The sequence below is a fragment of the Hemitrygon akajei genome, chromosome 17 (assembly GCF_048418815.1).
Source record: "Hemitrygon akajei chromosome 17, sHemAka1.3, whole genome shotgun sequence".
In the NCBI taxonomy this organism is placed as follows: Eukaryota; Metazoa; Chordata; class Chondrichthyes; order Myliobatiformes; family Dasyatidae; genus Hemitrygon; species Hemitrygon akajei.
In genome coordinates, this window is record NC_133140.1 from 60,622,686 (window position 1) to 60,644,850 (window position 22,165).

Below are 22,165 nucleotides of genomic sequence, written 5' to 3' on the forward strand. Positions count from 1 at the left end.
TTCTACTGTGCCTTATATTTCAACTCTCCTGTTTGATATCCACAACATGGGAAAATCTTTTGACGGTTTATCCTATCTATGCCTATCATATGATGTACCTCTATCAGGTCATTCCTCAAGTCTCCTTTGCTCCAGGGAAAACAAGCTCAGCTACTCTCAACCAATAAAAGGTGTTCCAATCGAGGCCACATCTGCAGTTTTTTTTTAAGCACACATTCTTCTTATAGTGTAGTGACAGAACTACATACATACAAGCATGGCCCATCCAGTGTAAAATACCAAGCTGACCTCAAGAGATCCAGTCTGCATTGAAGAAGAATTAAGTGTCTTATTTTCCCATGATGTTATTACGCACTGATTTTTTTTTAAAGAAAGAATCTAAATGTATAATTTTTTAAAAAGCAGCAACTTATTAAGAGCAATTCACTGTTCCTTCGAATTTTTTAATGATTCATCAATACAGTATCCTTCTCTGTAATGCAAAAAAAAATGCTGCATTCTAGGAACATATTCAGGAAATGTACAGAAACATCAGTATAAAAGATGTTAAACCTGACAAATAATTTTGTTACATTTTCTTAATGTGAAATTAATTATAGGAATTGGAGATTATTGCAAAACAAAAATAACTTGAAAATGTCAGCATACTTGAAATGCAAGGAAGTTTAACTTTCTTTTGGAGTCACAAGACAATTTTTTAAGAAAATTAAGCATGTGATGGTGCAATCGTGTTTCAGTGATCCATTGAATGGCAGTGTTTCTAATCTGCTGAAGGTGTATTTTCAGTACCATCGTTCTTTTTATTGTCCTCTGGTTTCATTGCTGGGAAGAACAAGACCTCCTAAAGTAAAAGACAAAATAAAATTATCTTTAATATTAATCTTGTAAGAAATCATTTTACATACAATGTCAAATGTACATATTTCTGACCTGCATATAAATAACATTTCACACATTGCTGCTTATGGGTAAATTAAGAGACGCCATTTGAAGTGTAATCATTTTAAAGACCCAAGGCTATTGATTTCAGATGCCATCAAAGTATGCTTTAACATTGAATTCAATAGGCCTAACCAGAAGCCCTGCGTGAAACAAGAGATTCATAATTTGCTGAGGGCTAGATCTGTGCCACTTTAGAGTTGGCAATCCAGTCATACAAGTCTAGGTGCAACCTTCAGAAGACCATTCCAACAAAAAAAGGCTATTTCAGACCAAACTGGAATCACAGATGGGACATTCAACACCTCTGGCAGAGTTTTTAAACAATATAAATTCCTATAAAGTAAGATCAGGTAGCGCAAGCTGCAATCACCCATCACTCCCAATGAGTTCAATATCATTTCTGCAGGCTTTGATACTGAGAACTACGACAAGCCCCTAGCCAACCATATAATTGTCAGTGTCTGAGGCCAACATCCAGGCATCCTTCAAGAGAGAGATTCTCTGGCTCTTCATTCTGCACTGGACCAACATGTTCATAATCATCCCACCCAAACTCATCGTCAAGCTTCAAGACCTGGGCTTCTGTATCTCCTTCAGCAACTCGATACTCAGCTTCTTCATGGGTAGATCTCATCCATCAGTGATAATTGGTAACATCTCCTCTTGGTTGATCTGACACAGACACCTCAAGGCCAAGAGTATAGCTCCTGCTCTACCCTCTGTACACACCTGATTGTGTGGCAAAGCACAGCTGCAATGTTACTTCCCAATTCTCCAACAACACTGCAATTATTGGACAAATTGCAGGTGGCGACAAGTTAGCTTACCAGAGCAAGATATTATAGGTCCTTAGGTAGTGTAGTGGCACAAAAGCTTCTCGTTCAACATCAACAAAAGAGCTGTTTGTTGACTTCAGGAAGGGGGGTGGTTTAAACATACACCATCGGTGGTGGACAGAATTAACTTTTAATTCCTGAGCAGTAACATATCAGATGATCTGTCCTGGGCCCAGCGTACTGATGTAATCATAAAGTGTCCCAGCGCCTTTACTTTCTTGGGAATTACAGGGGTTCAGCTTGTCATTAAATATTATAACAAACTTCCACAAAAGTATTTGTCATTTGTACATCCAAACATACATCGAAATGAGTTGTTTGAGTCAATGACCAACACAGTCCCAAGATGTGCTGCTGAAAGACCGCAAGACATTGGAGCAGAATAAGGCCATTAGGCCTACTGGGTCTGGTCCGCCATTCCATCATGGCTGATTTATTATCCCTCTCAACCCCATTCTCCTGCTTTCTTCTCTGTAACCTTTGATGCCCTTACTAATCAAAAACCCATCAACCTCCACTTTAAATATACCCAGTGACTTGGCCTCCATAGCTGTCTGTGGCAATTAGTTCTGTAGATTCACCACTTTCTGGCTAAAGAAATTCCTCCTCGACTCTGTTCCAAAGGGATGTTCTTTTATTGTGAATTTGTGCCCTCTGGTCCGAGATTTTCCCACAATTGGAAACATCCTCTCCACGTCTACTAGACCTTTTAATATTCGACAGATTTCAATGAGATTCCTCCTCATTCATCTAAAATCCAGCATGTACAGGCTCAGAGCCATTAAACACTCCTCATACATTGACCCTTTCATTCTCAGGATAATTCTCAAAAACCTCCTCTGGATCCTCTCTAATGCCAGCACATCCTTTCTTAAGTTACAGCTTCCTTAAAAACCACCATGAATCAAAGATCACCACCATCTGGCCATGCCATCTTTTTTTTTTTTGCAGCTAAATCGGGAAGGATGTACAGAAGTCTGAAATTGCACACCACTAGGTTCAAGAACAGTTACTTCCTTTAAACCAACTGACAAAGTCCCAATCACCATAGACAAGCAACAATACGACTACTCTGCACTAAAATTGACATTTTTTCCTCTAATTGTGTTCTTTCTTGTAAACATTGGGTATAATTTGTTTACGTTTTCTGGTGAATAGTGCTTCCATGATTCTATGTGGTGGCGTTGCTGTTCTCCATCTACCTGTGTGCACATGTTGTTGTGTACAACTATACTCTCGACATTCAGCAGGCAAATTTCTTTTAGCCATAGCATGGTAAATCTGTGGAATGCTCTGCCACAAACCGCAGTGGAGGCCAAGTCCATGGGTACATTTAAAACAGAAATTGATGGATTCCTGATTGGTTGGGGTATCAAGTGATATGATGAGGGCAGGTGTATGGGGTTGAATGGGATCTGGGATCAGCCATGATGAAATGGTGGAGCCGACGATGGGCTGAATGGCCTAACTCTGCTCCTATATGTCTTATGGTCTTAACACAGGCAGCTGCCAGAAAATACCATTGAAACAGGTCAAATGTGGAAAATACACCAGTGTTCAAGGGCAGAACTTCTCTCTCCCTCCTCCCCCCCCCAAATGCACACAATTTGGACTACACCGGATAAGAGTTAAAGTCAATGGCCTTGAGAAGACTTAATAGGATTCTATAACATTTAAAAATTTTAATCAATAGAGTACTTAGTAATTTATTAGTCACATAAAACAGATTGCCACACAAGTAATAAAATATACTGTACATTGCAGTATCATGTTATTAAAGGCATTACTGTATTTATAGTTTGTTCCTATGAGGAAAGGGATGGCCGAGCTTGCTGTCATTCTAATAAAAACTAAAAATATCCTGTTTAGATACTTAGTTATCTAGAAAAGTTTGAAGTTCTTTGATTCATAGAAATTGGTCCATACTTTCAAAGAAATGGGCATCTCAAGTGTTCTTTTTACAAATAGCATGTTTTCCTTCTCAGCTCAATAGGATTCAGGCAGGTTCCAGAGGAGGAAAAGCAGTGTATTTTTATAGCCCACCTGACTGAACAAATTGCCAAGAAGTAAATCAGGAAATGGCAAGTTTAGTAAGTACAGTATCTGTAAAATTGATAACAAGCTTTTCAAGAAGTGATCTTTGATCAGTTCAGTCCTTCCCATTTATTTCAACCACACAAAAGTCAAGATATCGCCTTTGTCAACGACATAATAAAATCCTTCATTTGCCTTTGCACCTTTTTTATGTTGAGGCTGATTTAGAGAGGTATCCTGATAATCCAAAACACCATCTTTGTTACTGCTCACCCCTAAGCCTTTTGTTTGGAATAACCTGAGCATTTCTTGGGCTTTTAATTTGTTAGCTTGAGAAGCATGTTTTGGTTATGGCTGTTGCAGCAGGCATAACAAGTTAGACAGAAAATGTGAAACACGATTAGATGTGTATAATACACTCAATGGAATATACTAATGTTTCTATCAATTTTCATGACTAATTTACTTTGGAATTGGCCTTTAAAGTGCAAATAATAAGCACGACAATGCGAAAAACAAACTATTTTCAAGAACTAGAAATCAGGTATCAAAGGCGCTTGTAAGAACATTCCAAACAATACAAGTTCATTTCAAATATACTCTGGTTGAGTAAAGAACAATGAAAAAGATATTGGGGGGGGGGGGGGGGGAGAAATTAAATACTAACAGCTATATCGTGTCTGTGGGATTAGATAAGGTGCTTGAGTAAAGCAAGAGTTAAAGCTGACCAAACACACTTAACAAAGAAAGATATTTGTGAGAAAACCAAAAGTTCTGCAAAGAAAACATATATTGATGAATTCAGTAGCTAATTTTCAGCATAAATTGTGAATTAATCTCTTCAACAACGTAGTCTACTGGGGAAGATTTATCGGTAGGCATATCGAATCTAGATGACAGGCCCATTGAGGAATTTCTTCAACAAGTTCCAATGACATCTTTAATGCAGACAAAACTGACCTATATTCTGAAAGCACACTGAATAAAATTTAACATGGTTAACAATGTTTAATTTAACAATGGCCACGTTGTAGTTGGTGATAAGCAAAAATAAATGTTGTATGTTACAATCAAGTCCAGAACAAAGAAATATTGAAAACAATACAACCCATTAACACTCAGTTGATAATAATACCACACCCAACATCATCTTGGATCAGTTACATCAACCCAGTTTACATGGGTGCAGAAGCATCACCAATAAATGGGTAGCACTGTATTCCTGCTTCACTGTTAATGAAGACAGACGAGCAAGTTGATTCATGAAAGAAAATTATGCCATAAAACATCACTTATAATCTTAGCTAGTTACTATAAGAAATCAAACACAGATCTGGAAGGAACTGAAGCAACCACACATTTGAAAACTTTAGGTTGGATAAAAATAGCTGTTAAGAAAAAAATGACTTTTTTTTTAAAAAAAAGGGAAAAAAATACTAAGTGTGTCAAGAAAAGGAAACCATTATCAGTTCATAGATTTTTGTGCATTTCATTTAGACATCTTAGCCACCCAGATGAAAGCAGGGAATGTGTTCATAACTTAAATAATATAATCAGGTTATTTAGTGTTTATTGGATTCACCCTGGTGCTAGGTTACATTCCTATTGATACACTTGAGTACTCTACCGCAAGATCTAGAGAAACCAAAGTCAGCTTGTCCTTACTCAGCCTGTATAGATTATATATTACCAGTGCGGTAGCTCACTAGTTAGCACAACACCAGCGACCCAGGTTCATTTCCCACCCCTGCTTATAAGGAGTTTGTATGTTCTCTCTGTGACCATGTGGGTTTCCTCCGGGTCCTCCGGTTTTCTCCAAAGACATACCAGTTGGTAGGTTAATTGGTCATTGTAAGTTAGCCCGTGATTAGGCTAGGGTTAAATCAATGGGTTACTGAGCAGAACAGCTTAAGGGCTGGAAGGGCCTGTTCTGCACTGTATCTTTTTAAAATAAATAAAAATTTCTATCCAGCAGCCTTACTAGTCTTATCTTGTTCCATATCTCAGGCCCACTAAACTGATACAAATTAAGATTTGAATTCAATATCTGCCTCTTGCTGGTCATCCAACAAAATATGAAAGAGGAGCAATGTTAAAACAAAATGTCAATGGTGAACTAAGTGAGGTGTACAGAACACTACACAGAAATTGCTTTTTAAAAACACCAATATAATATGCAGCTTGGGTTTTGGGATGCTTGAATAATGATGGACAAACTGCTCTGAAATTTTGAAAATGGCAGTAGAAGTGACTTGGTGCAGAATCTACTTACTTGGGAAATAATTGACAAAAACACAAGAGCTTTAGTTTACCGATTTAAAAAAAATTAATTTACCTTGATATTACTGGAATTTGTCAAGAACATGGTGAATCTATCTATGCCCATGCCCCATCCGGCTGTGGGAGGGAGTCCATACTCCAAAGCCGTACAGAAGTTGTCATCAATAAACATGGCTTCGTCATCACCAGCAGCTTTAGCCTGTAGTAACATTAAAACACAATGTATTCCATTCAAAAGATTCAAATTTTAAATGTTTTAGTATTTCTACTGAATTAAACAGGATTATCTTGCAACTCAAAAGAAATTGAATCCTTCTATAATTTTTATTTTCAACCAAACTGCCAATAAAGCACAATAATTTTGATTTTCATTCCATTATTTGAACAGTATTTTAAATTCAGATCAAGACTTAATATTCATCTAAACCCTATGCATAATTTAGTCACAATTATGTGCCGAAGAGGGCAAATGATAACTGGACCAAATTATGCAGAGGCATTATGTTTCAAGTAGGGTTAGGCAGGACAAATGTTGTTTAGATAGTCCAACTGCAGGCACAGTAGGGATTTAAATACAAGGAAAGTTCACCTCACAGGATGTTGAGATTAGACACAAAACATCCTCCCTATTCTCCACACTGAGTAACACAGTAATCTCTTTTTCTCTATGTGCTCCACATTCACACACTCCTTAAACTATTGCAACACACATAAAATGCTGGAGGAAGTCAGCAGGCCAGGCAGCATCTAGGCAAAGAGTACAGCCCAAAACGTCAACTATATTCTTTTCCTAGATGCTGCCTGGCCTGTTAAGTTCCTCCAGCATTGTGTGTGTGTTGCTTGGATTTCCAGCATTTGCAGATCTTTTTGTTGTTTCTCCTTAAATTATTGGTGAATGTCAAATTTTACAATCAACCACCAGGGGGGCAAAATACATTATTTAAGACTGCTCCATCACTCTTGGAAACTTCCAATACAAGCAACAGAGACAGAGGTTGCTAAGCAATCACCAAGGCAGTGCAGCAGAGCAGAACCAAGAGCATGGCCAAGCCTGCAAAACAGGAAGCCAAAGAAGATGAAGAGACTGTGTTGCCCTTTCATATGCAGAAATATTAGGCAAAAGGATGTTGTATCTGGAAGATTGGAAATGTTGTAAGGGGAATGTCATTTTACAAAACAACCTTGTACCTATTAAACATTTGTTTATACCAACAGCCCTTCTGACCAAGACAAGAATATTCAATTAAACAGTGGGTTTCACAATGCATTTATCAATTTGAAATATAATCTTCCCAGTACTAAAATAAATCAAACCTATGCTACTAGAAACACATTCAACACTGAATGTCCTCACCTTGCAGTTTAATAATGGAGTTTATTGATACTTTTATAATGCATTCTCCCTACTAAGGTAAGAAATAATTGTTAACTCAGTGGATTTCAGTTAATTAGGCCATTGATTAATCAAGGCAGCCTCTTGCATGGGACACCATGAAGCTTAATTGGGGCAGGAGACTGGTGCCAAACAATTTCTTACTAGCGTCAGATGCATCGACTTTCATGGCCGCCAGACACACTGTGCTCAGAGCGAATCGTTTTTAAATAGTGTCTGTTGCATGTGCTTGTGTTAAGAAAGCAACAATTTTTGTCACTGACAGCTGGCAAGAACTAAACAGCAAGACAAATAACTGTTTTGCTCACTGTGGTTTCAAGCATTCAGGCTTGGAGATGCCAGAAACGGCCGGGAGTGAAAACGAAACAATTTCACTACTTCAAGGAAGTACTATGAAGGAACTAAGAGGAAACAGAAGGAACTGAAAATCATCTTGAATGTTATTATGAAGATGAAGATATGGAGGGTGCAATTGTCAAAAATCGTATGAAGGTAGTCCATTATCTATGCTAGGTTTTTGTGCTGATTATGTTAATTTACAGTCAATCAAAAGAAGACGGCAGCATAATTCCTCTGTCAATAACTAATGGGAACTCATACACAGTTTTCTAGTTCTGCGGTGGTATTGGTAGTGTTCTAATTTGTTCTGCATTTCATTTAAATACATAATTTGTTACTCAGTTAAATGGTAGTTGTCTTTATAATATCTTTTTAACTATTTCCATGCAATGAGCTAATTGAGACAACCACTTAATTAAGCCAAAATGTTCTGGTCCTGACGTGTCCCAATGAACTGGAAGCCACTTTATTTGTAATGCATTTTAAAATGAAACAAAAGACTGCAACTATTAATGTTATAAATACAATGTAAACACAGTATAAACATTTTAGATAAGTACTTCAATGGATATTTACATCAGTAAATCAAACCAGAATGACAAGTTGAATAATTTTAATAAAATCAAATAAAAAGAGATATGTTGCTAGACGTTAATAAATGTTAAATTAATTGGTATTCTTTTCTGTGGAGGGAAATGAACAGTTGACATTTGGGTCTTAACCCAAAATATCGTTGTCCACTTCCCTCCATAGGTGCTGCCCGACCTGCTGAATTTCTCCAGAACCTTGTATGTTGTTCTAGATTCCAGTATCTGCAGTCTCTGAACTTGGATTTCAATTTTACAATCATCCATCATAGAAAAGAGTTACCTTAGCCTGTTCTTCAAAGAGTTCTCTCTGTTTAACAGGATCATTCAATTCTGTGTATGCATTGCAAATCTCCTTTTTCATGACAAATAGTTCAAATCGCTCTGTCAAACCCTTGAAGGATCGATGCCTGTAATAGATCAAAAAGCAATAATTTTATTGTCTTAATACAACAAAGAGTTCCAGTCTTTTTATAGTGCATGTGTTTTATACCCTCAATTTACAAGTTTTTGCCTCCCTTTCAAAACTAGAGCAGGCCAAACTGAGTGACTGTGCAAGAAGGGAACTCGTGAGGGAGGCCACCAAGAGACCTATGACAACTCTGGAGGAGAATTTGTGGCTGGACTTAAGAAAAGGCTGTTCACTCACAATCTCCATGCAATCTGAAAGAACTTGAGTAGTTTTGTAAAGAAGAATGGGGGAAATATTGCAGCCTCCACATGTGCAAAGCTGACAGAAACTTAAGACTGCAATTGCTGCCAAAGGTACATCTACTAAAACTGACTTGAAGGGGATGAATACTAATGCAATCAATTATTTTGTGGTTTATATTTGTAATTAATTTAGATCACTTTGTAGACATCTGTTTTCACTTTGGCATGAAAGCTTTTTTTTTGTTGATCAGTGTCAAAAAGGCCAAATTAAATCCACTGTGATTCAGTGTTGTAAAACAATAAAACATGAAAACTTCCAAGAGGGCTGAATACTTGATAAAGGGATGATATATCATGTTTATTCTCAGAACATTGTCGAGTACAGCACTGAACTAACAAATGCAGTAACCATCCAATATTGTGCTTCAACATATTGTCTCTGGCATGTCCCACATTTGGAAGAGCTTCTTTTTAAAATCCTCACTGTCAAAATATCTTAGGAACTTGTGCTCATGTTCAAAGTAGGGTTTTAGTTTCCTTCATGTGACATCAGCTGTTTAATCAAACACCTCATAAAAAGAATACAACTGAGAAGGAACAATGCTGTAAGCATCAATCCTGTAACTTAATTCCACATACATTATTTTTGTTTCATCATTTATGAATTCATAACAAAATTGTGGAATTCAACATACCGTAGATTCCGGATTTTAAGCCGCTACTTTTTTCCCACATTTTGAACAGCTTTGAACTTTGCGGCCAATAATCCGAAGCGGCTAATGCAAGGTTTTTTTCATGCCGCCTCGTAAACATTTTGCCTCGTAACAGTAGACCAATAAAATTGATGAGTAGTTCACAGAGGTCCAATGAAATTGTACGATAAATCAAGCGCACTTTCACAATTAAATTATTGTAAATCAGTCATTTGTACTCACCCTCATCAACATGGAAAACACTCGAAGCATTGTGCTACCTACCCTACTTAGTTTAAACTATATTTGTTTTCTGTACTACATCGCGGGATGCTATGACGTCACACCCGGTTTCGCGGCGTCTTGTGGGAAAATGCCGTCTGCGATGAAACGGGACGGAGGGGGGAGCGGATTCCGCGAGCGGCTTTGGATCCGAGCGAAATCTGCTTTTAAATGCCGTTTGCGATGAAACGGAAAGGAGGGGGGGAGCGGATTCCGCGAGCGGCTTTGGATCCGAGCGAAATCTGCTTTTAAATGCCGTTTGCGATGAAACGGAAAGGAGGGGGGGAGCGGATTCCGCGAGCGGCTTTGGATCCGAGCGAAATCTGCTTTTAAGTTAAAGGTATCAATAACTTTTCCTGGTAGGCTGCAGTATATATATTTTTTACCAGTCGTTAGGAGATATTGGAATGTTGTTCAGTAAAGAAGTATACGCAACGTATATTTAAAAGTAGCCGCGTACGGGCACGGTTCGAAAAAAAGCATTTGCAATATGTATTTGTTTTTGTTACCATATGGATTTAATTAAAAGTTAAAAAAATCCTCACGTGTAATATCTTTCTGTGTAAATATCTCATATTACAACGTGGGACACCTGCGGCCGAAAATCCGGTGCGGCCTAAAATCCGGTGCGGCCTTTACATTTAAAAAAATGATTTTATTTCTAAAATTAGTGCCAGCGGCTTAAAATCAGGTGCGCTCTGTAGTCCGGAATCTACGGTATTTGAATAAATCAAGCCCCATTTCAACTTGTGTCATTTATTTTCCTTCTCTTCTCAAATACATTAAGAACCCCATGTTCACCAGTTCCCAAGGAGGCTCATTTGCAGCTGAATATGCAAACCCAGACACAAACAAATTAACTGTCTGAAATGTTAACACGTAGCAGGTAATCTGCCTCCTGCTGGTACACCATCCCGGATACAAACACACCATTGTTCTTACTTTGCAGTACTTTATGTTCCTGGGGTTTATTTGAGCCCGATGAAAGAAATGTGACTAAATCAAAAGCATGACGGTGTGCCAACTTCATGAAACAAGAAGGGGTGTATAACTGGACAAGAGCCTTCCTCTTTCTGCTTTCCCCCACCCACCTATGCTCCCCAAAACTAATACCCAAACATTTTCTTTCCCCACTTTCTGATTACGTGAGCACTGCAAAAACAGAAGTGTATATTATTCCTGGTTTTATTAGTATTTTGACCTTACCATTTAGCCAATGGACTCATGATTTGCGGATGGTCACAGATGAACGTTGGGTTAATGCAAGTGACCTCCAGGAAATCACCAACCAACTGGAAGAAAATGATAACAAGTTAAAACCTATTTTATTTTAGATATATTGTTCACTCTATTATCAGATATAGTTAGTAAGTCAAGTGGCCACCACTGTGGTGTACAAGTTAGCTTGTACAAATCTTTCCTTTTTGGGGTTGTGAAAGTTATGGGATAGATGCTTTGTAAAATCCATCCTGCTTTTGAGTTTAATGTGTTGAATTTAGTTATAGCTACAAAAATGCAAGAGGAATACATCATGTGAGAGAGCAAAAATTGATATCAGAAATATGGAGTATGATCATCACATGACCAATGATTTTTAAGCCAAATTGCTTCTTCATTTTTAAAACTAGGAGGCAAAATCTCTCAAATACTACAATAGAAGTTGCTTGTTATTGACAAGAAAACAAATTCTGATATAATTTCTGATTTAAAAAGGTGCTACAAACTTTTCTCATTTGTCACATTAATTGCGAGCTCAGATACAAAGCACAAGACTAGGCATTTTAAATAGTTTGTCATGGACTAGACGGGCTGAAGTACTGGTTTCTGTGCTATACTTTTCTATCACTCTATGACATGTCAAAGAAGTAATGTAATTGCAAACTATTTTGCCACAACAATTTTGTTATAACCCCATTATCAGGTTCTTGACCGTGCACATTGACTTTCATAATTGACTTTGCAGAATTTCATAACGCACTTTTGCTATACCTTATCTAAAAGCCTGGCTGTAGATCTTGGAGGTGGACACTCAACGTCTTTTCGAACACACAAGTCGTCAAAGAATTTACGAGTCTCTGTTCACACAAAATGAAATTAGTCCATTTAAATGCAAATGAAAATTCTACACAGGAATTCTATTTTGTTAAAGGAAGTTATAGTCACAAATGAAAGCCTTTGCTAATTACATTGAAACAAATTAGATTCTGAGGCTATTTGATAATACAGATGTTGTGAGGATCTTTCTCCTTACATGGAATCTCGAATTCATAGTCATGGTCTCAGATTTCTGAATGATCCACGAATCCATGTATTTTGCTCTCTTTTTGTACAATTTATTTTTAATACAGTTCTTATTGTAACTGAGAGCAATTTTTTTTAATGTATTGCACTGTACTGCTGCCAAAAAACAAGTTATCATGATCTATGTCTAGGATAACAAAACCTGATTCTGATCATGTGATATTAGGAAGGAATTTTTTCTCTTAAGGGTTCAAAATTCTTTGGAATACTTTAAAACTCTGGAGGTTGGGTCATTGAATGTACTCAAGACAAATTCTTGGACTATTGTGGAGTCAATGCTTACAGACAACAGGTAGAAGAGTAGATATGAGGCCAAGATCACAGCCATGACTTTATGAAAGAGAAAGGGAGATCAGAGGGTCTTTATGCCCTGTTCCTGCTTCTAATGTTTTTAAGTGTGCATACTTGCACATTCGTTTGACATCATATGCAACAAATTAATCGTTAAAGAAACTGTCTGGTCAAAGTTCCAATCGCCACAGAGCTAGGGTTAAATTCTTACTGGCAATATCCAAGGTTCTATTGTTCATGTGGGCATTTGACTTACAAATGATTACTTTTCAAATACAGTAATTTAGATATGCAAATTGTAGATTTATTTTTGTTAGTTGAAACAGTGAAATGTTAACATAACAATTGTTTATAATAGAAATAATAGGACATGCTACTCAACTCTCCAACACTATTCAAATATACCACAGATAAACCCTTATACTTCCGTTTCCTGGTCCATCCCTTTTTCCTTTAATTCCATTAGCACAACAATCTTTTGATTCTAGTCCTGAATTTACACATTGTAGACCATAAGGCATAGGAGCAGAATTAGGCTATTCAGCCCAATAAGTCTGTTTGCCATTCCTTAATAACTGATTATTATCCCTCTCAACCCCACTCTCCTGCCTTCGCCCCGTAACCTTTGAAGCCTTTACTAATCAAGAACCTGCTAATCTCTGCTTTAAATATACCTAATGACTTGGCCTCCGTGGCACCTTCCTGTAGGCCCCACCAGCTTGAATGGGAGTTCTAAACTTAATCAGGCTCACCTGATTTCACATGTACTTTGATAGGATTTGGTTCCACTGACATTCGGTCTTGGGATAAGTGTGAGCTTTTCTTCCCCCCACTCCCCAGATACGTCAGGCAGTATGCAATAAATTGGAGAGGGGTGGGGGGGAAGCAATAACCCAGTGCAAAAATTCAGTAGTGAACATGATGCCTTTGCGCCAATATTCAGCTTCCAGTGACTTTGAATGATATCACTGAGGATCAGTACAAAGGAGGAGGCATAAAGGGGCAAATTCCTGGAAAACTCCAGCAGGAACTTTGCATGGAGAGGTCGAGATTCTCTGAATAAAGTTGGGTACATAATTGGGCATTTGCAAGTAGCTGAAGAATTGAGAAATGTTAGTAGGGGGCTGTGTGATCAATCACAAAGAATATAAAAATTCTTTTCACAACCTCCAGTCCATTTAGATCTTTGATTAAAACCATTAGTACAAAAAAGAATGTCTCACTCTTACCTTCAGTACCAAATTGATCAGGAGATGGAAATTTTTCTCCCAGAATCTTCTCCAAATCCGCTGTCAAGCTCAGACGCTTGAATGGTGGTGTAAAATCAATTTCATAACTTTGGCCTTCCGGTCCTTCAGGCTGGTATGTAATCTTGTAGCTACCTGTTATGCTCTTAACCATACCTGTAAAAGAAAATCTTCACAATTTGCATTCCAAAAAAATAGTAGATTACAAACGGTTCAGCACCAGGTTAGCCTTGTTGGCAAGACCATAGATTTCCTATTGAAGAAAGGAAGATGAAATAAAAACGTATGCCAGAGTTGCCAATAATTTTTGCAACATTTCCTGTTGGAAGAGTACAGTTATGGCCAACAACTGACAAAGAGGTATTCCAAAGCTTCATGAACCTTCTTCAGAATCAAAAAAATCTACTAACACTCTTTAATAAGATACATGAATATAATCACTTTGATAAAATGGCTGCACAAGCTAGGGCCAGTGAAATTAGTTGAGCATCCCCTTCAAGACAATAAGAGAGGGGAAACTAACTAAAATAATATCACAAAGAAAATAACAGTCACTGTTCTTAAACACAAGAAATTCTGCAGATGCCGGAAATACAGAGCAACATCCAAAGCAAAATGCTGGAGGAACTAAGTAGGTCTAGCAGCATCCATAGAAATGAACAGTCGACATTTCAGGCCAAGAGCCTTCTTCAGGACTGGAAAGAAAAGGAGAATATGGTGTGGGGCTGGGAAGGAGGATAGCTGGAAAGTGATTGCAGATGCCAGGTGGGTGGAGAAGGAGGAATCTGGAATCATTGTTCTTAAGGTTTTTAATATCGACAAAGAATCTACGACATACACTAGAAACCATTTGTTCAAGACTAAGAATCAAATTACTAACCTGAAAGAAGCTTCTCAGTGATTTCCATCAGGTCATTATAATCCGCATATGCCATGTAAAACTCGCAAGTGGTAAATTCCGGATTGTGAGTGAGATCAATACCTTCATTTCTAAACTGGCGGCCAATTTCATACACTCTGTCAATACCTCCCACCACCAGCATCTGTAAAGTAAAAATACTGTTTTTTTATCCTTGGATCATAGAACAGGTGAGTGAAATTATTGTGTTCCACAAGTAAGGTAATTGCTCCTACTTCACAAATTCTAGTCACAGATTCTGTCTACTTATATGAAAAGCAACTTTTTACAACACTACGTTCTTACACAATCCAGCTGTTTTTCTACAAGAAAGCTGAACAGAACACAATTTATTAGAGTATTTCTAATATTACTTATAAATTTTCAGAAGATGAACCTTTCTTTCCAAATGCATTTCTTCATTTTCAATTCAAACCTATCTAAATATTACATTTCCCTCAAACAGCAAAATGAATTACAAGCCATTCTTAGTTTAAGAAAATATGATTCTCTAAGATTTTTTTCCCATTTCATACAACTTAGAGAATGTTGTTTTTGTATCTGAATAATATTCCATTATTGATACAAAATAATAAAATTCTTAAACTAAATACAGACTTCCAAGTCATATATAATATTCGCTTTCCTATGTCTAAAGGCATTATAAATTATTAAGATATACATTCATATTGTTGTTCCTTTTCATGCCTTGAGGTACATCGGGCAGCATTTTTGCCATTTTCTTACCATTCGTCTGTTTTTTTTTTTAAATGGAGCCCTGAGTTGCCAGTTTAACACTCAACCCAGCACGGATGGAAAGCAAGCTGGCTGCATATGAACCTGGGACCACTTGCCTCGAAGTCCCATGCTGATGCCACAGCCCCGGCTGGCTATGCATACATATTCAAAGTTGTTAACAAATTCTTGTACTAGCTAATTTGCTGCAACGTTCTAATAGTTATCAGCAATAAGCAGGAAAATCTGTACAAAAGCTCATATAGTGAAAGATATAAAAAATATTTCATATTTCAATTATGTGTTTGCATAAAGGTAGAAATAAAAGTAACATGCAAGTTAGATTTATAAATTTAGACAATGATCAGCAACTATGAACATAAGTTTCATCAAAAAATATTTCTCACTTTTGCACAAATCATAATTTGCAAAGGAATAGCAGCCTTTGCTCAAATAGAACTAATTTCTCAGTCAGAGCATTCACCCTCACCTTGTGCATGTAATCTAGGGAGGGGAAACAAGATCCTTTTTATGTAGGTTTCATGACTAACAATCCAAAAAATTCCAAGGGCCACCTAGACAGCACATCTTTAACTTACCGTAGATTCCGGATTATAAGCCGCTACTTTTTTCCCACATTTTGAACAGCTTTGAACTCTGCGGCCTATAATCCAGAGCGGCTAATACATGGTTTTTTTTCATGCCGCCTCGTAAACATTTTGCCTCGTAACAGTAGACCAATAAAATTGATGAGTAGTTCACAGAGGTCCAATGAAATTGTACGATAAATCAAGCGCACTTTCACAATTAAATTATTGTAAATCAGTCATTTGTACTCACCCTCATCAACATGGAAAATACTCGAAGAAAAGCAAGACCCGAGCGCGTCAGACCCGATTAGACCCGATCGCGTTACGCAAGCGCGTCAGACCCGAGCGAAAACGCTGCTTTTAAGTTAAAGTCGATCAATAACTTTTCCTGGTAGGCTGCAGTATATATATTTATACCAGTCGCTAGGAGATATTGGAATGTTGTTCGTGCTGTTCAGTAAAAAAGTATATGCAACGTAATTTGTGTTACCGATACGTATGTATATTTAAAAGTAGCGGTGCGGCCTAAAATCCGGTGCGGCCTTTACAATTAAAAAATTGATTTTATTTCTAAAATTAGAGCCTGCGGCTTTTAATCAGGTGCGCTCTGTAGTCCGGAATCTACGGTAACCACTCACTAGTACCAGAACCTTTGAACATCCTGGATAATTCAACCTGGTTGAATTTTTACTTGAAATCATTTTCCTGGTTCAATGAACAATATATTATTCTCACAATAACAGAACATGGCCCCAAGACAGGACCAGGTTTATATATCACCCCAGCAGGTCAAAAGGGGAGTCATTTTGCTGCAGTTACATACAGAACAAAAGGTCACAGCTTGTATTTAACCTTGCCAGCCAAATCATTCCTTTCCTTTAATCTGAACACATGGATTGCTGCAGACAAATTCAGTAAGCAGAGCAAGATGACAAACTTAATGAAGTACAACCCCCCCCCCCCCCCAACCCCAGGAGTCACAAAGTTTTCTTTTTGTGTTATTTCTGCTACACAAATGTAAAGCAGAACAAAATAATTGATATTCCAGATCCAAAAATCATAAACCCTTTCAGCCAAATCATCCTTCTTATACATAATAAATTGCAGTCATCAATTTCATTTGAATATGTTTGAGAGTGACTAAGTCTACTTGACCGTATTAAATTGACCCTGCAAACAATAAAATTAATCATTCGTGCAAAACCAAGTTCTTAGCTACAAAGACTTTTGCTGTTGCATAATTGTAACACTAGCTGAACTACTCCTCTTGACATCTCAGTCACTGTTCAATATGCACTTGGTTTCAATGCTGCCCTGGTACATGTCCTGTGAACCACTATTTTACAGCACAAAATCCTCTCCTGGAATGGACCATTCAAATTACAATCCCTTCTCATCGATAATTCAGAATTACTAGAACTGTACAGGCCAGTCAAAAGGCAGTGTCATACATTTCCTGCTTTTGACTGTACATGGTGAACTAGATATAGAATCATGATTTTCATAATAAAGTCATAACATATTTATCATTCATGTGTGATCCAGCAAAATCATTCTTTGAGGAGGCGTATGTTATCCCATAGCAACAATCAGAGAAGTATAGGACCATCCAATCTCCTGTTCAATATTCCTCTAACAAACAGCATCACCTATCCTGATTACTTATTCAATTACTTTTAGTATGACTGTGTATGAATAACTGCTATATAGACCACATTGCAACTACAGTCACCAGCTAATATTACAAAAAAATCATATTTCTGCTTTCAACTTAAACAAAAAGATTTGTACCTTATGGTAAAGCTCTGGTGCGATTCGCATGTATAAATCCATGTCTAATTCGTTATGATGCGTAATGAAAGGCTTGGCAACAGCTCCACCTGGAATGACGTTCATCATGGGTGTCTCCACCTGCATAGAGGATTAAATGTACATAAATTAGAGCAATATTGCACTCACAAGCAAAACACATAGTACTAAAAATCACACAATAAATCCCATTATTGAAAAATCTGGACAGATATCCAATACAGGCAGTAGGATGTTATATTTTCATCCAAACATCCAGTAGATGGCAGCATGTTCAGATGCAGCGGCCTCTTGGGGGCCAACCAAAGGTGCTCTTATCTTTTTTTAAATGCCTTTTTTACGACTGCAAGACAATGCTGGACATTAAGATTTTCATGTACTACAGGTCTACCCCATCAGCCAGCTGCCCATTGGCAGAGGAGCTGGACATGGTGCAGACCATGTTAATGCCTACTGCAGAAAAGAGTCACAGTCAACATGCGGCATGCAATCTAACAGTGAGTGACTGTCTCGCATGTTTCTCTTGCGATTGCAAGACCCTGTTGGACATTGGTAATGTAATATGGTACAAGTCTGTTTCCCTTGTTTGTTGGCGATACAGAAGGGTGGGGGAGCTGCACTGATGCGGTTGTAGCAAAGATTAGGCCTCAAGCCACAGGTTTGCCTGTTGCAGCAGTCCAGGAGAGGTGGCGGCGCAGAGCTGCATTTTTGCTGCTTTGGGGACCAGCCCCTCCCATCAGTGCTGCCCTCCAGTGTTCACTTGGTGGAAGGCAAGCTGGATTCTGTGTGTGTGTGTGTGTGTGTGTGTGTGTGTGTGTGTGTGTGTGTGTGTGTGTGTGTGTGTGTGTGTGTGTGTGTGTGTGTGTGTGTGTGTGTGTGTGTGTGTGTGTGTGTATTCGTGGACTGCTGAGAACTGTTTGTTCTCGCCAATAACACCTATGCACCATCAACTTACAGGACATATTATTCAGGGACTTGGGCTTGTATTTTTTTTGTGTGACTGTATATTTACTTCTTATCTTTATGTGCCTTGTTTGTGTATGACTATTGGCATGATGTTTTGCACCTTGGCTTCAGAGGAATGTTGTTTCATTTGGCTGTATTTATGGGTATTCATGTATGGTTGAATGACAATTAAACTTGAACTTGAAATCCTAAAGGGTTTTGCATCTTTTCTATGGAGAAGTTACCTGGAACTAACAATACAACTGTAAAAGAAACAGTGTCTTAACAAACCTTAAGGCTGTCATAGCCAGGAGGGGTTAGCAGGATAAGATCCCACTACCTATTAAATGCTCCCAATGGCATATGTCTCAAATAGCTTCTGACAACCACAGCCCCCGACCTTCACGCGTGGCTTAGCGGAACCATTTCTACTGGCAGGAGAAGGGGCAAACGTGGGTTAGTGCCATCTTACAACCAGTCGCTCTGAGCAGATGGGGCTCATCAGCATGGCTGGCATCTCGTCAAAAAGGAAAATTCTGATTTCGAACCTCTGCTGCCTTGCAGCTATACCCACTCACAGGGAAGCTTTGGGTGTAAACCCCAAGGAAAAACAGAGAGCTGGAGTCCCTAAAGCGGTCCTAGGTTGAGCTGAACACTAACTAGCAACTCCTGTGATGCCACTGGTACCAAACTGTATCAGCTACCGTGTTCCTTCGGTTTCATCAGCTGCATAGAGAGGGGAAGCCCGCTGCATGGGCAACAGCTTGCTCTCCATATTGTACTGCTCCGGCTTGCATAATGGCTCCTATATCGACTTTGATGGCTAGAACACAATATCCATGGTCGACCCCGACCAATGGAGGCCAAGAAGTTGATTACCTTCTGCACGCCCCTATTATTAAAACCCTGCAAGCCATTTTTAATGGAAGACTTTCAATGAACAATTTGGACACATCATCAAATCATAAACACAAGATTTTGCAGATGCTAGAAATCCAGAGCAACACACACACACACAAACTGCTGGAGGAACTCAGCAGGCCAGACAGCATTAATGGAGAGAAATAAACAGTTGACATTCAGACCAAGGTGGGAGTGGGTGATTTGATTCCATTTTAAAATTGTTCCCTCTGGTTTTACCACCTTTTCTCAGTCATCCCACCAAAATATAACATGTCACATTTCTCAGCATTAGAATTTCATCTGCCCACCCCAGCAGCAGGCTCCTTGCAGTTTATTACCATAAGGGAACAAAGGAAACAAGACTGGGTTCAAAATTTAGTCACTAACTTACTGAATGGAAAAGGAGACAGGAAATGCCTAATGCTTCTATTTCTTACATCCCTCTCAGTTCACCGTCCCTCTAAATCTTGCGTCATCTGCAAATTTGGAAAATTGCTCTGTATTCTGAAGTCCAAGTTACTGATGTATATTAAAAGTAGTATAGATCCCTCAGAAGCTCCATTATACAGTTCTTTCAAGCCCAACAACAAACATTTTACTATTACTATTTCCTGTTACTCAGCCAGTTGTCTATCACTATGGTCCCTTTCAACCTAGATGGCAAGTTTATGATATGTGACACCTTTTGTTGGAATTCCAGAACTACCATATTGATCGTATATCTACCATCAACCTATTTTATCATGTTAAACATAATTTGCATTCAACTGATCATGCAAGTTTTTCTAATTTGTGCACACTTGTCCAAGTGGCTGTTAGTTCACTATTATTTGAGAAATTGCTTTAGTTACTTGCACTGCTCTTTTGAAGGAACCGCTGCAGTTTTCCAGTCCTCAGGCACCACCTCCAGATGTTTGGAAGATTGTACCCAGGACGTCTGCAACTTTCTTCTATACTTCCCTCACAACTTAGGGTCCACCTGATCCCATTTGGACTAGGTGACCTATCCACTTTAAGAGCAATAGACATTTCAAGTACCAAGTTTTGATTAAGTTTTAGCCTATCCATAATCTCTAAATAAGTTTTCTTACAAAAGCATTAAGTTTTGATGACACTACATGAAGTCATTAACTATCATAGTGTATCCAGATCACAATAAGTACGAAATAACTTGATACGTTTGTGAAAAGTACAAGAGAGACTTGCCTCAAGAAATCCAAGATCATCTAAAAACGTCCGTATGTAGGTGATGATTTTGGCCCTGGTGATGAATTTCAGCCTCACGTAATCGTTTAATATCAGGTCCAGGTACCTCTGACGATATCTGGTTTCCTGTCATAACAAAGAATAAATGCTCATTCCGAGAAAAATCTCCCCCAGAAATATTCAAGAAATATACACCCAGTGGCCACTGTATTAGGTACACCTGCTTGTTAATGCAATTATCTAATCAGCCAATCATGTGACAGCAACTCAATGCATAAAAGCATGCAAACACGGTCAAGAGGTTCAGTTGTTGTTTAGACTGAACATCAGAATGGAGAAGAAATGTGATCAAAGTGACTTTGACTATGCAGCGATTGTTGGTGCCAGACAGGGTGGTTTGAGTATCTCAGAAACTGCTGATCTCTTCAGATTTTCATGCACAACAGTCTCTAGAGTTTACAGAGAATGGTGCAAGAAACAATAAAAACATCCAGTGAGCAGCAATTCTCTGGGCGAAAGTGCCTTGTTAATCAGAGGGGCCGGAGGAGAATTGTCAGACTGGTTCAAGCTGACAGAAAGGTTACAGAAACTCAAATAATCATGCATTACAACATGTCGACCCTTGAAGTGGATGGGCTACAGCAGCAGAAGACCACACAGGGTTCCACTCCTGTATCTAATAAAGTGGCCACTGAGTGCATATCCAAATATATATATATATATACACACACACACACACACACACACACACACACACACACACACACACACACACACACACACACACACACACACACACACACAAATTTCAGTTTGCTAGTACCTAGGAAACAAGACAACTCATGAAAATAGTATTCCTTTAGTGATTTCAAGAATTTGTCAATACAAAAACACAACTTGCCAATGAGGTTTGAGCCCATCAAAGGGAACAGTATTCCTAAAAAGTTTCAAACATACATGGCCATAACTTGGTATCAACTGCATGCAATTTTTAAGCAACTTGGGATTGGTCTTTGTCTTTGCAATGCCTAGAGCAGGCACTTTTACAAGCAAGATCATATTTAAGCTGATATTTCATTTTGTCTTAAAAGGAGGATGAATCAGGTTTTAATCTCATTGCGATGAGACAGGATGTCCGCATTTCATCCTCAGATCATAATCTAAGCAACACACAAACATGGAAAACAGGGGAAGGCCATCT

General features: G+C 38.3%; 1 protein-coding gene across 2 annotated transcripts in view; it reads right to left on the bottom strand.

The window, feature by feature from the left end:
* Positions 1 to 422: 422 nt before the first annotated feature.
* kars1 (lysyl-tRNA synthetase 1) overlaps positions 423 to 22,165 on the bottom strand; it is a 34,568-nt gene continuing 12,825 nt past the window's right edge. For both annotated transcript variants that reach the window (XM_073070272.1, XM_073070271.1), the window contains 9 exons: positions 20,965 to 21,090; positions 17,893 to 18,012; positions 14,759 to 14,921; positions 13,861 to 14,034; positions 12,029 to 12,114; positions 11,246 to 11,331; positions 8,695 to 8,821; positions 6,148 to 6,291; positions 423 to 841 (listed from right to left, as the gene is read on the bottom strand). In XM_073070272.1, coding sequence (XP_072926373.1) covers positions 761 to 841; positions 6,148 to 6,291; positions 8,695 to 8,821; positions 11,246 to 11,331; positions 12,029 to 12,114; positions 13,861 to 14,034; positions 14,759 to 14,921; positions 17,893 to 18,012; positions 20,965 to 21,090 — 1,107 coding nt within the window. In that variant the 3' untranslated portion in view covers positions 423 to 760. The remainder of the gene's footprint in view (positions 842 to 6,147; positions 6,292 to 8,694; positions 8,822 to 11,245; positions 11,332 to 12,028; positions 12,115 to 13,860; positions 14,035 to 14,758; positions 14,922 to 17,892; positions 18,013 to 20,964; positions 21,091 to 22,165) is intronic.